The following is a 13,197-nucleotide window of genomic DNA, read 5'->3' on the forward strand; positions in this document are numbered from 1 at the left end:
AGTAAACTGTGACCATTTCTGAGGGCTTTATTTGTCTATTTGCTTATTTTGTTTGCCTTCCCTCCTAGATCTGAGATATCCAATATGTAGCTACTAGCTATTACATGGCTATGAAGCATGTGAAATGTCAGTTGTCTGAATTGAGATGTACTGTAAGTATAAGATACACATCAGATTTTGACAACTTACTACAATAAAAAGGATATAAAATATTTCATTCATAATTTTTAAGTATTGGCACATGTTGAAACAATTTTGGGTATATTGGGTTAAATAACAGGCATGGTGGCTCATGCCTGTAATCCTAGCACTCTGGGAGGCCGAGGCAGGAGGATCGCTCAAGGTTAGGAGTTTGAGACCAGACTGAGCAAGAGCAAGATCCCATCTCTACTAAAAATAGAAAGAAATTAGCTGGACAACTAAAAATACATATAGAAAAAATTAGCCGGGCATGGTGGCACATGCCTGTAGTCCCAGCTACTCGGGAGGCTGAGGCAGAAGGATTGCTTGAGCCCAGGAGTTTGAGGTTACTGTGAGCTAGGCTGACACCATGGCACTCTAGCCCGGGCAACACAGCGAGACTCTGTCTCCAAAAATATATATATATTATTAACCATTAACTTGGGCCAGTTCAGTGGCTTACGCTGGTGATCCCAGCACTTTGGGAGGCTGAGGTGGGAGGATCGCTTGGGGTCAGGAGTTCGATACCAGCCTGGGCAACATGGTGAGACCCCATCTCCAAAACAAACAAACAAACAAAAAAACCAATTATAACTCATTTCTACTTTTTATGTGGCCACACATATGGCTGGCATTAGATTTCTTTTGGGCAGTGCTGGTCTCGACCATTAGCTAATGAAAGTAGAAACAATCTCTGCTTTATCCACTGCTATGCCCCTACTACTTACCATATAGTAGGTGCTCAGTGACAGTTTGCTGAACAATTTGGTTTTTACAAGAACCCTGGGCACAGAGAGCCGAGACGGGCAGCCCTATGTATATTGTGAACTTGAGGAAGGAAGAAACATGAAGGAAACAGTTTTATTTTTCTCCAATCACTTTATTTCAAAGGGTCTCTGTCTCCTCTCTCTGTCCTGCTCTACACCCACAGCCCCGCCCCCAACAGTCACCTCCTACTATAGATGGGGGGTGGGAGGGGTGGAGGTGATGGCTGGAGGAACAAACCTGGTTCAGCTGCTTCTATTTCAGTCCCACAGGCAGCGTCTGGTCTCGATTATTTTATAATACATTCTTCAGCTTTGGTCCTAGTAGCCAGGAAGGGCTCAACATCCTGAGACATACAGACAGGGTTAGCCGGGGCTCAGAGGCAGTTTCCCAAGGTCAACCAGCAGGTCAGAGGTGAGCGGGGCCTCCAACCTTGGTCCCCACACTCACCTTCCAGGACTCTTGCCTCTCGGTACATCCTGTTGTAGTCTTCTTTACTCCAAGGGACCCAGTGACTGGAACCCTCCCACACCTCCCTCTCCCAACACTTACCCTGATTTCTCGGGGCCCCTAATGGCAGTTATGGCGGGACCCAGCAGAGCTTACCCGGGTGGCTCTATCCTCCCTGGGGCCAGAGTGGATGGAAGGGAGGGGTGGAAGGATGATGGATGAACGACGAATGGGCGGATGGGCGGATGGGAGGATGGGTGGGTGTAAGGACGGGTAAGCGGCAGAGCGGGAGGGTGGACGGCTGGATGAGTGGGAGAGGAGGAAGGCTGGCTGGGAGGGCGGCTGCATGGGGGCGGGGGCGTGTAACGGAAGGAATTACCCACTTTACTTGCCGCAAACACACTCTGAAGAGCGGAGAGCCATTAGCGATCAAAGTCCAGCCCCGTCACGTTGCCCCAGGGCCGGCAGAGAGGTCCAGCCAGAGCGGGAACTGGGATGGGGGTCTCTCTGCGACATCCCCCAGCCCGCCCGCGCCTGACAGTGCCAGGGTGGGGGGAGCGCCCCGCCCCCACCTCCGGACGTGGCGGTCCCGCGCGGCCCAACAAGCTGCCGTTGTCCCGCGGGCCGTGGGCCCGGCACACTGGGGCTTTGTCCGGCCCCCAGCCGCGACCCAAGGGGGGGCCCCACATGACCAAGAGGGTAGGAGGAGCCTGCGGCGGCAGTAGCGGCGGCGGCGGCAGCGGCGGCTCCACCATCATTTCCCTCCCGGGCCGGGGGTCCGCGGGCGGCGGCTGGACAGGGCTGGACAGCGCCGCGGACGTCGGGCCCCCCGCTCCCCGCCAGGCTGCAGGCGCCCGGCCTGGGCCATCAGGGCAGCTGTGACCGGAGCGCTTTCCGGGGGCCGATCTGGGGGTGCGCCCGGCCCCCAGTCCCCGGGATCATGGGGAATGGCATGACCAAGGTAGGGGGACCGGGACCGCGCAGCCCTCCCGGGCCGCCCCCAGCCCGGCCGGCCGCGGCGCCCCGGCTCTGACTAGGTCTGTCTGCCCGCCTCTGACCTTCCGGGTCTCGCTGAGTCTTGGTGTGGCTGCATCTCTGTCTCCCTGTGACTCTGAGACCGCGTGGGTCTGTGTCTTTACCTCTCTCTGCTCTGTATCTCTGTCTCTGCCCGTTTCTGTGCTGTCTCTGTGACTGTGTGTCTCCTGCTGTGTCTTTCTGTGGCTCTGTCATTCCCAGACTCTATATCCCTGTGAGTCCCAGGTGTCTGTCTCCTTTGGACTCTCAGTCTGTCTCTGTTTCTCCATCCTTCCTCCTCCCTCTCCCTGGCCCTCCACCTGTCCCTGCCTTCCCGCCTCCCTCCACCTAGAATTCCCACCCACCCATCCTGCAGGTCCACCTCTCTCCTGGCCGCTCCTCCTACTCTCCCCCTAGGTCTCTCTGCCTCTCTCTCCACTCCCCCGCAGCCTTCCTCCTCTTCCCTGTCACCCATCCCCAAGCTGGCCCCCATGGTCCCCTACTGTGGTTAACTTGCCCGTCTCCCACCCTCCCCAGAGCCCCAGGGCCCATGAAAGGGAGGAGATGGCTCCCTGAGTCCTGAGGTCCAGACAGCTTTCATGGGACAGAGAGGGGCCATGGGCCCCCCAGCAGCCGGGGGCGGGAAGGGGGTGCAGCCTCTGCCCCGCTGATCCCTGTCTGTCCTTCCTATAGGTACTTCCTGGACTCTACCTCGGAAACTTCATTGGTGAGCAATGCCCACTTTGTCCCAAGGCCATGGCACTCTGCCAGTTGCAGGCCTGTGTCCACCATTCATGCCCTGGCCCACGCAGCTTGGACACACTCAGGAATGGGGCTGGGGGCAGGAAAGCGTTGCCAGGCTGGGACAGAAAAAGGGTTGATGGAGAACAAAGAGGTGCATGGGTGGGGGAGTGTCCCCAGGCCTGAAGGCATGGAGGAGGCATCAGGGGTCTGACTCCGACACCCCACAATGTTCCACCACGAGGTCAAAGAGACAGCACCCAGGGCTCAGGACCTGAGCTGTGGACCCGGCTGCTCTGAGCCTCAGCCTCCTCCTCAGCTCAAAATGTCCACCTGCCTCTAAGGGCTCTTCTGACCCTGAGGTTCTTGGTTGAGGTCTGTTTGCGGGTGCTTCCTCTAGCTGAGAAGCTGGGAACGCTTCCCCCACAGCCTCCTCCTCCTCAGAGGAGAGGCCTCTGGAGGCCGGAGCTGGGCTGTCCTGAAGGCAGCGTCCTGACCACCAAGCCCACGCCCCCAAAGCCCTGGAGCAGCCAGGCAGCCTGTGCCGAGGGGTGCTGAGCCGACAAGCCTCGCATTCATGCTCTCATCCATCTCTCTGCAGCCCTCAATCGGGGGAGGGGGACACAGATGTATAGACACCCCATTCCTGACCTCGAGGCCTCAAGCTTCCAAGCTGGTGGTGGGAGGCAGAGCCAAGCACAGGTCTTTGGCTTCGGGGTGGAAAACGTGCTAAGAAACAGCTGGTCTGGGGATTGGGGGCCCAAGGCGGGCAAAGTCACTTCCATGTGTAGAGTCAGAGAAAGCTTCAGGCAGGGAGGGGCCCCGGTGCTCCACCCTCATAAACCCTGGTCCCTTCCTTCCTGGAGCTACCGCAGCAGCTCATGTACATCGACTTCTGTGACTATTTGGCTAAGTAAGGTCTGAATCCTCTTTAAACATGTAGGCTGCATGAGGGCAGGGGCCATGCAGTTGACCCCAGGCCCCCAATGTCCAGCCAACGGCTGCACATAGTAAGCCCCCAGTGAATGTTTGCTGAAGGAGGGGGACGTGTCACCTGGTCTCATTATAAAAGATCTGTGTGCACTGGACACCCAGCCCCTAGACATAACCACTGACGGCACTGCTGGGTGTATCCCTGGGTTCCTTTTCATATATCTTTATAGATACAGTATGTAAAACTAAAGTGGGAAGCTATTCTGTACACTGTTCTAGAAGCTGTGTTTCCCACTTAAAAATTTATTGTGGGCATCGTTGCACATCAGCGTATAGAGCTCTTTGTAATGGCTGCAACATATTCCAGAGTATGGATATCCTATTATTTACCCAGCCCCTGTTTCATGAACACTAGGTTGTTCCCATTTTTAAACTATTTCTGATATAAGCAGCACTACAGAGAACATCATCTTCTACACATGGCTTTCTATGTGAGAAAAGGCTCCTGGAGACAAGATTCCTAGAAGTAGAATTGCTGGGTCAAAGCATATGCTAGGCAAAGAGCAGCATGAGCAAGGCTGGGGAGAGGCAGGGCCGTCATTTTTGAGTGCCCCAGAAGCAAGAGGGGCAGGGAGCTGGGGTGGGGGGCCAAGGTGGAGTGGGAGGGGTGAGGAGGAGAGCTGGCGTGCTCCATCCACACTTGGCCCTCAGGAACAAGTAAGTCACACCCGCCAGATTGGCTCAACCATCCTGTTTCTTTCAGATGCCAAAGATCCGGATCAGCTGGACCGGAATAAGATCACACACATCATCTCTATCCATGAGTCACCCCAGCCTCTGCTGCAGGTACTCCCTGTCCCCATCGCGGGGCTGTGCACAGGTGGGGAGGGGCTGCTGCAGACCCATTTAATAAGTACCTACTACGTGCTAGGTCCTATGCTGCCTTCTTGACCCATGCCAACTCATTAGGTCTTCACCATTGGACCGTTCTACATCATCATCCCTATTTGGCAACTGAGGCCCAGAGAGGTAAATTAACTCGCCTAAGGTCACACATCCAGGAAGCTGAAGAGCTGGGATTTGAGCACAGGCATGTGGTGCCAGAGATCTCACACCCAACAGAGCCCCCACATGGGCTTCCCATTGCCCAGCTGGATGGATGATTCCAAATGGATGACTCTGGGCTCTGTGTCTTGCTGTGCAACCTTAGGCTGGGACTTTACTTCTCTGGGCCTTTGGTCCCTCAGCCCTGTCTGCCCCCAGGTGGCTGTTGTGAGGATGCAAAGGGAATGGAAGATGGTGAAGATGCTTTGCACCCTGTAAAGAATGGTCCCCACCGGAAGGCTTATCAAGTCCCGGGAAGGGGGCGTGGGGCTGTTAGGACCCAGAGAACGAAAGCAGGAAATCAGACCACACGTGCTGAGTCAGGAGACTGAGTTCACATCTTCACCATTTATTCTCTCTGCAATTTTCGGCACAGGACTTCACCTCTCTGAGCCTCAGTTGTCTGATCTGTAAAGTGGGAATTTTATAGCAGTACAGACCTCACTGAGTTGTTGAGAGCCACATAACAGGTGTTCAACAAATGACAACTGATATAATAACGAAGTTAATAATATTTGTATCCCATAAACAGAGCCCCTTCCTCCGATCTGTTAGTCTGTGTCATCCACTGAAGAGAAAGAACTTGAGTGGGAGAAGGCTCTGGAGGTCAGAGACTGAGACCAGGTTCTGCCACAGACTTGCTGTGTGACCTTGGGCAGGGTTCTTCCCTTCTCTGGGCCTCATTTTTCTCATGTGTCAGATTTGATGATCTCTAAGAGCAATCTCCAATAATCTATGATTTTCAGGGTCATTGAGAAAAGAAATTTTGAGGCCTCTGGACTCTGATTTTGCTTTATGGGGCAGCCTCGTTTTGAAGTGTTTGGAGTAAGCCGTCACTACATTGCACGGGGAAGGTTGCCAAGTTGTGGATGTATTTACTAATGAAATGACAGTTTACACGAGTCCCTGCTCCAGCAGCCATGCTCTCTTTTCTCCTGCGTCTCTCCCTCCCCCTCCATCAGCGAATTTATCAGTCAGCCAGGGTTTGATAATACCATGTAAATCCAAGGCCAAATGTGTTGCAAAGTGAAATTGCAAACCTTGCAAAAGATGCAGGATTTCATGACCTTGGGAAATGTGAGTTGGAGAAGGACTGGAAGCTCATACAAAGCCATGGACAAATGAGGACCTGGCTGGTGGTCCCTAACACTGGCCAGTGATGGGCCAGGCACCTGAAAAGGGCCACTTGAATATCAGAGTGTTAAGAGAGGTCCTTGAGAAAAGCAATGAGCTCCTCAGAAGAGGGGCAGAAACAATCTTCACGACATTGTATAGAAGCAAAGGATGTCACAGCAAGTTTGTTGAAAAAAACCACTGACAATTTATTCCTTGATTATTCTAACAATTAGCACATAGTTTAATAACCATAATTCATGAAATGTAAACTTGTTTTCATTATTTTCTTTTCAAGATAATCAAATCTTTTACTGTATAATTTTGTAATCCCCATTTGGAGGGAAGCCACTTTAAGTAGGCCTGTCCCAGCTCTTAGATAAAAGGTCCCTGGGTCCTTTTTATCAAGTCCTCGTGCCCAAATCACCTATGGGGTTAGGAGATGCCGTCTGCTCAGAAGGCTCAGGAATCACAGATGGTCAGAGCTGGGAGGCCCTCAGAGATGGTGTCCACTTTCTCTGGACGGAGAAGACACCAATGGCCCAGAAAGGGGCAGGAACTAGGCCGCAGTCGCGCAGCCCTTGGGCAGCTCAGGCCAGGGGGAGGCGGGGGTGCGGGTAAGCTCCCCCTGCCTGAGCATGTTTGTACTTGCAGGACATCACCTACCTTCGCATCCCCGTGGCTGATACCCCTGAGGTACCCATGTAAGTTCCCCTGGATGGACAGACAGCTGCCTCCTTTGGTCAGGGAAGAGGGGAGCTGGGAGGGAGGAGAGAGTACTCAGGCCAGCAAGCTGTCACAGGTGGTCACCCAGACCCAGGTTTGACTCATTCTCATCCATGCCTTTCAGTATGCCCTGGCCAGAACTCCTAACCTGAGCCTCTGTGTCCTCCACTACGAAACAGAGAAAGTGCCCTGTCTCTTGGGATCGGGTGCACCAGCAGATTTGAAAGGGACAGGCTCAGCCTTGGAGTTGCTGACCTTGGAGTGAAGACATCTGGGTCCCAGCCAGGCTTTACCATTTACTTGCTGTGTGACCTTGAACAAATCACTTCCCCTCTCTGAGCCTCACCTGGGAAACAGGGCTATGTGATCAGAGTCAAGGAAGCTTTCAAAGATCAGATGATGTGGGTTGAGGATCTAGGATAGGGCCGTAATGGGGGCTCAGAAAATGGGGTTTTTGTTTGTGTTATTAGCCGCAGGGGCTCCCAGCTTGGTAGGGACCCAGACAGACACTCCTGCCCCTTGGGAACCTTGCTCCCAGCCCACTGCACAACATCGTTGTCCCTGTGTCTCCTCCCACACACTTCCTTGAAAGGGTAAAATAAACCCGCCATGAAAACAGGCTCCACCAGCCCGCTGGAGAGGTGCTCCTGCCTGGATGGTGGGATTGGCCTTCACTGGCCTCTCTTGCTGCCCGAAATGCCACCATTATTGCTTCACCCACCTCCCCACCCCTTACCAGTCAGGGCACATGCTGGCTGGCCTGAGGACCCCCAGGGCTCTTTGTCCCTTGCTACGCTGTAAACGGGGAGGGTTTGACTCGTAAGAGACCTGCTCCTCAGTGCTCCCTACCCCATTGCTTTCTTCTCCAGCAAAAAGCACTTCAAAGAATGTATCAACTTCATCCACTGTTGCCGCCTCAGTGGGGGGAACTGCCTCGTGCACTGGTGAGTTAAGGGTGGGTGCCGGGGAGTAAGTGGCTGTCTTCTGTCCTGAACACACACTCGTCCCACGGGGAAGGTAGAAAGCCTGTCACAGAGCCTGACGCCATTCATCTGGGAGAGGCCAACCACGTGGCCATAGCCAAGTAGCTGCTTCTCCCTGAGACTCAGTTTCCTCATCTGTAAAATGGGGAAAAGAAAGCCAACCTGACAGGGCTGTTGAGAGGGATAGGTGAGGTCTTGCAGGTAGCCTGTTACCCCTCCAGTAGTTCTGGCACCCCCTCCGCCCCTCCAGGCCTTTGGGGTGGTGGTACGGGGCAGTGGGGAACCTCAGGCTGGGAGACGGGACCTCTGAATGTTCCCAGGGGTCCCTGTCCCGGCTGATGCCATTGCTTCCATAACTTCTCACCGAGCACCTATCCTATGCCAGGCTCAGGCTGGCTCTGCCGGAGCCCCAGCCATGTGACCAGCTGCCCCAAGCCTTGTCTCCCACCCTCTCTCCCTCCTCCCCATTCCAGCTGCAGTAACCTTCTCCTCATTCCCCCCAGTCCACCGGACTTCCACTTCATGGTCTTTGTACACGCTGCCCAGAACATTCCTGACTAAGCCCTACCTATCTTCCAAACTCAGCTTATGTCGCTTCCTTGGGAAACCCTTCCCTAAGCCTATCTCTCCCCCCGAGATTAATACCTCTTCCTGTGCACATCTCCTAGCCCCGAGTCCCCAGACTCATCTTCAAAGCAATTATCATCACCTGAAATTGTTTTTCTGGTTGGTGTCTGTCTCCCCCAACCACACTGTTAGCTCCAGAATAGCAGAGACCAGGTCTGTTTTCTTCCCACTATATCAGTACCTGAAAAAGAACAGATGATCAGGAAGTGTTTGTTGAGTGAATGAATGATGTTTCACTCAGGCCCTTGATGCGGGAGAGTGCCAGGGGATACTCCAGGCAGAGGGAACAGCATGGGCAAAGGCCCGGAGCTGGGAAGACAGGTCCTGGCAGGTTCCTTGCGGTTGGGGTGCAGGAGGCAAGGGGGGGGGCAGAGCTGAAATGGGGGTGGGGTGCCTAGGGGGCACGGAGGAGACTGGATCTTACCTGAAGCCTGAGGGGTTGCTGGGGGTCACAGCTTTGCAGGCATCTCCCGAAGCACCACTATCGTGACAGCATATGTGATGACGGTGACGGGGCTAGGCTGGCGGGACGTGCTTGAAGCTATCAAGGCCACACGGCCCATCGCCAACCCCAACCCTGGCTTTAGGCAGCAGCTTGAAGAGTTTGGCTGGGGGAATTCCCTAAAGGTAGGTACTGGGACAGGGGCTGGGTTGGGCCAGAGCTGGGAGACCCTTCCTCCCACTTGGACAGAGAACGGATTGGAAAGATTTTATCCTGTGCTTCGGACCTAGCAGAAGATTTTTCTGGGGTTTCAGACTTGTTGCCCTTGAGCTAATCCAGCTCCTAGGTGTATTTGGTTTGACAGCCAGGTGTCTTCTTTTTTAATACAGAATTTGAGTGCTTTTAGATCAGACTGTGGGCCCCTCAATTTGACCGGGCCTCCCAGCACCCCTCACTGGCTGTTCTTCCTGCTAGCACCTGAGGGCATCTGAGTGACCCTGGGGAGAGACCTGTCCATGTCCTGCTTCACCCTGGGTCCCTGATGAGGCCAAAGCAGCTCCTTCTCTTATACCTCTCGGGCAGATGGCCCACGGAAGTGTCAGGACTGGAGGGCTCCCTGGGGACAAAGGGGGGGGGGGGGGGAGGCTCTCGGCATGAGGCAGGGCGGTACCCAGAGGCTTACCTGCAGGGCTGCATTAGGAAAGAGCTGTGAGCTGAGTTATGACCACAGACATGAACGCAGAGGCGCGTGGTGTGGGGGTGGGGGCTGGTTAATGTGGTCCTCACTGTGCAGGTGGGGGGGTCACTTCTGCAGGTCTGGAAGATGGAGTGTCAAAGGGAAAGGGGGGTTCAGGAAGAGGGAAGGGCCTTATAGAGGAGAAGGGGGACTCAGTGAGGGGATGGCAACCCCAGAAGGGAGGTAAAGAGGATGCTCAGGAAGGGGAGGGGCTTAGCGAGGTGTGGGGCGGGGTCTTGAGGATAGAGGGGGCGGGGCCGTCCGTCTTAGCCCCGCCTCTGGCAAGCGTTGACCCCGTCCACACCCCTCCCCCCGCAGCTTCGCCAGCAGCTGGAGGAGCGCTTCGGCAAGAGCCCGTTCCGCGACGAGGAGGAGCTGCGCGCGCTGCTGCCGCTGTGCAAGCGCTGCCGGCAGGGCTCCACGACCTCGGCCGCCTCCGCCGCGCCGCGCTCGGCCGCCTCCGAGGGAACCTTGCAGCGCCTGGTACCGCGCACGCCCCGGGAGGCCCACCGGCCGCTGCCGCTGCTGGCGCGCGTCAAGCAGACTTTCTCTTGCCTCCCGCGGTGTCTGTCCCGCAAGGGCGGCAAGTGAGGATCCCGCCCCGCCGTGGCTCCCCGGTTCCTCCCGACTGGTTTCCTTCGGGGGCTGTCTGGGCCACCCACGCCTCCAGGACGGGCCCAGAGGCTGCGGGAGCCCCGCGACGGCCTGATCCCTGCCTCCCTTGCCCGCCTGCTTGTCTGCGTCTGCAGTCAGTGTGTCCTCCGTCTGTGCGTCTCTGTGTCCTGGCTGGCCCGCTGCAGCCACCTGGTGCCTTAGTCCTTGGGCTGGGGGAGGGGGCTCACCCTTAAAGGCGGCGGGAGGTGGAGAGGGAGATGTGGGGGCGGAGCTGGGGTTGGACGGGCCTGGGGATATTAAAGAGACACAGAAGTTGCCTGTCCGCCTGCCTCCTAGTCATTCAGCGAAGGCGGCAGGACTCTACCAGGGGCGTGGAGCCTGCGGGAAGGGGGATGGGAGGGAGTGCGCATCCCCTAGGGGCTTGAGGAGCCCACCACCCTCCATTAACTGCAGTCTGCAGAGTTGAATTCGGGGACCACCCGCTTCTCTAACACCTCCCCACCCCCGCATCTCTCCCGGAGCCATGATCTCCTGACAAGGCCCCCAAGCCCCTCCTCTCTGAACCCCCTTCCACCTTCTGAGCCCCTCTCCTCCTCCCTGAGGGCCTCTCCCCTCCCTGAGCGCCCTCCTCCTCCCCAACTCCCTGCCTTTTCCTATGCACAAATACTAGCTAGTAAGATAAGGTTGTGCTTTCTCACACCTGGCCTTTTACTGCATGAGTTCACTTACTCCTCGGGAGGAAACTGAAGCTCAGAGAGGTTAGGCAGCTTGCCCAGGGACACACAGCTAGAATAAGGGAGGCTGGATGTGAACTTAGTCAGTCTGAGTCCCATGATGGAAGCAGCTCCTTCTGGTTTGGGAGGTTACTGGCAAGGAGTATCCACCCCCAGCCAGAGGGAATGACCCTTCCCACCAACAGTTTAAAGGCATGGGCAGCTCAACAAAGCAGCAACTGACTCCAAGGATGAATAGAGGTCATTGGAGCTGATTTTTCCTAAGCTGAAATCAACCCGAAGTTGAGAGGGGCCTAAAATAGCTATAACCCAACAGCCACTTGTATGGGGTTCTTATTATATACCAAGCACAGTGCTCAGGGCTATGGGGGAGGCACAGACTCCGGCATTGGGGTGGGGGAATGGACAAAATAACCTTCACCTACTGCCCCAACCTCCTACTCCTCATTCGTTCAACAAATGTCCATTGAGGCCAGGCATGGTGGCTCACGCCTGTAATCCCAGCACTCTGGGAGGCCAAGGCGGGCGGATCGTTTGAGCTCAGGAGTTTGAGACCAGCCTGAGCAAGAATGAGACCCCCATCTCTACTAAAAATAGAAAGAAATTAATTGGACAACTAAAAACTATATAGAAAAAATTAGCTGGGCATGGTGGCGCATGCCTGTAGTCCCAGCTACTCGGGAGGCTGAGGCAGAAGGATCGCTTAAGCCCAGGAGTTTGAGGTTGCTGTTAGCTAGGCTGACGCCACGGCACTCACTCTAGCCAGGGCAACAGAGTGAGACTCTGTCTCAAAAAAAAAAGATGTCCATTGAGCACCTGCTGTGTGCCAGCCATTGTGCTGGGCACTGGGGATACAGCAGTGAGCAAAACCTCTGCCTTCGTGTCACTGACATTCTGGGAGGGAAGACACCAGATAAGCAGATAAACAAAAAATACGAAGGGAGGTGAGGGAGTGGTCCATTTTGCTATCTGGGGGAAGCATTCCAGGCAGAGAGAACATTAAGTGAACAGGCCCTGAGTCAGGATCGAGTGTGAGGAACAAGGTGGCTGGACTCACAAGAGTGCAGGGAGCCTGCGGTCTTCCGGCCCGGTTGGTGGCACCGCCATCCACCTGGTTTAAAACACCTTTCTACCTCTGATGGTGTCCTCCTCTACTTAAAAGCCTCCATGGCCCCCATCATTTACAGGGCAAAACAAGGCCCCTTGGTCCAAGGTTCCAGGTCCTTCGGGATGTTCCCACTCCACTTCCGGCATTTCCCTCACCACACTGGGACTCCGCAGCAGTGCACCGCTCACCACCGAGCACTCACTCCAGGCACTGCGCTAAACACTTCACCTGCCTCACCTTGATTCTCACATAGCCCTAGGGATAGGTGCTGCCATTTAACTCGTGAGGAATCTGAGGCTGGTGCCCAAGGTCACCAGCTAGCAAGCGGTGGAGCTGGGATGGCAGTTCAGGAAGTCTGGCCGCAGACCCAAGCCTCTTACTTAGTGCCCTCTGCGACTTAGAAAAGTGAAGGATCATCTGACACTCTCAAGACTCGTGCCTAGGTGTAATTATTACTCTTGTATTTAATCATATGAAATGCCCTGGGTCCCATTAGAGCCTTATAAGGCCTGAGTTTGAATTGCAGCCATGGCTGTAGAAGTGTCAGAATTGGTGGCTGCTGGAATATGGGGGTGGGGGGAGGGGAGGAACAGGAAGAAAGCCCTCCCAACAGGTGCACATGAGGGAGGGTGCTTCCAGCCTCTGGTCAGTGCTGGCTGGGCACCCACCTCTGTGCCCAGCAGAGTGTGGGGGGCAGGGGGTTTCTCTCTCAGAGCCTCAGTTTCCCCATGTACACAGCAAGGCGTGGAGCAGTCTGAGCAACTTGACCTCTTTCATATCACAAATCCCTTTTGATGATTCAATGAAAGATACAAATCCCAGAAAAATGCATAGACAAGAACAATTTACATACACTTTCTGGGGGACACAGACCTCCCCCAAGAATACATAAACTTCAAGTGTGGCTGTCAGGAAGCAGTGTGGGC

The 13,197-nt window shown here is 55.1% G+C and overlaps 1 protein-coding gene across 1 annotated transcript; it reads left to right on the forward strand.

The window, feature by feature from the left end:
* The first annotated feature begins 1,994 nt into the window (after nucleotides 1-1,994).
* Nucleotides 1,995-10,751, forward strand: DUSP15 (dual specificity phosphatase 15). Its single transcript, XM_012637733.1, has 7 exons — nucleotides 1,995-2,356; nucleotides 3,103-3,136; nucleotides 4,847-4,929; nucleotides 6,955-7,004; nucleotides 7,896-7,970; nucleotides 9,092-9,263; nucleotides 10,133-10,751. Exons 1-7 carry the CDS (start codon nucleotides 2,336-2,338, stop codon nucleotides 10,403-10,405), a joined length of 708 nt encoding a protein of 235 aa, XP_012493187.1. The 5' UTR covers nucleotides 1,995-2,335; the 3' UTR covers nucleotides 10,406-10,751.
* Nucleotides 10,752-13,197: the final 2,446 nt, after the last annotated feature.

This window comes from Propithecus coquereli, unplaced genomic scaffold (assembly GCF_000956105.1).
Source record: "Propithecus coquereli isolate 6110/MARCELLA unplaced genomic scaffold, Pcoq_1.0 Scaffold122, whole genome shotgun sequence".
Classification (NCBI taxonomy): domain Eukaryota; kingdom Metazoa; phylum Chordata; class Mammalia; order Primates; family Indriidae; genus Propithecus; species Propithecus coquereli.

What these genes read in the sequence shown, in the direction of transcription:
- DUSP15 (XM_012637733.1), top strand. Translation starts at nt 2,336, where the DNA reads ATGGGGAATGGCATGACCAAG. An exon ending in CTACCTCGGAAACTTCATTG is followed by an intron (nt 3,137 to 4,846) that starts GTGAGCAATGCC and finishes TGTTTCTTTCAG; the next exon opens with ATGCCAAAGATCCGGATCAG. An exon ending in GATACCCCTGAGGTACCCAT is followed by an intron (nt 7,005 to 7,895) that starts GTAAGTTCCCCT and finishes TTTCTTCTCCAG; the next exon opens with CAAAAAGCACTTCAAAGAAT.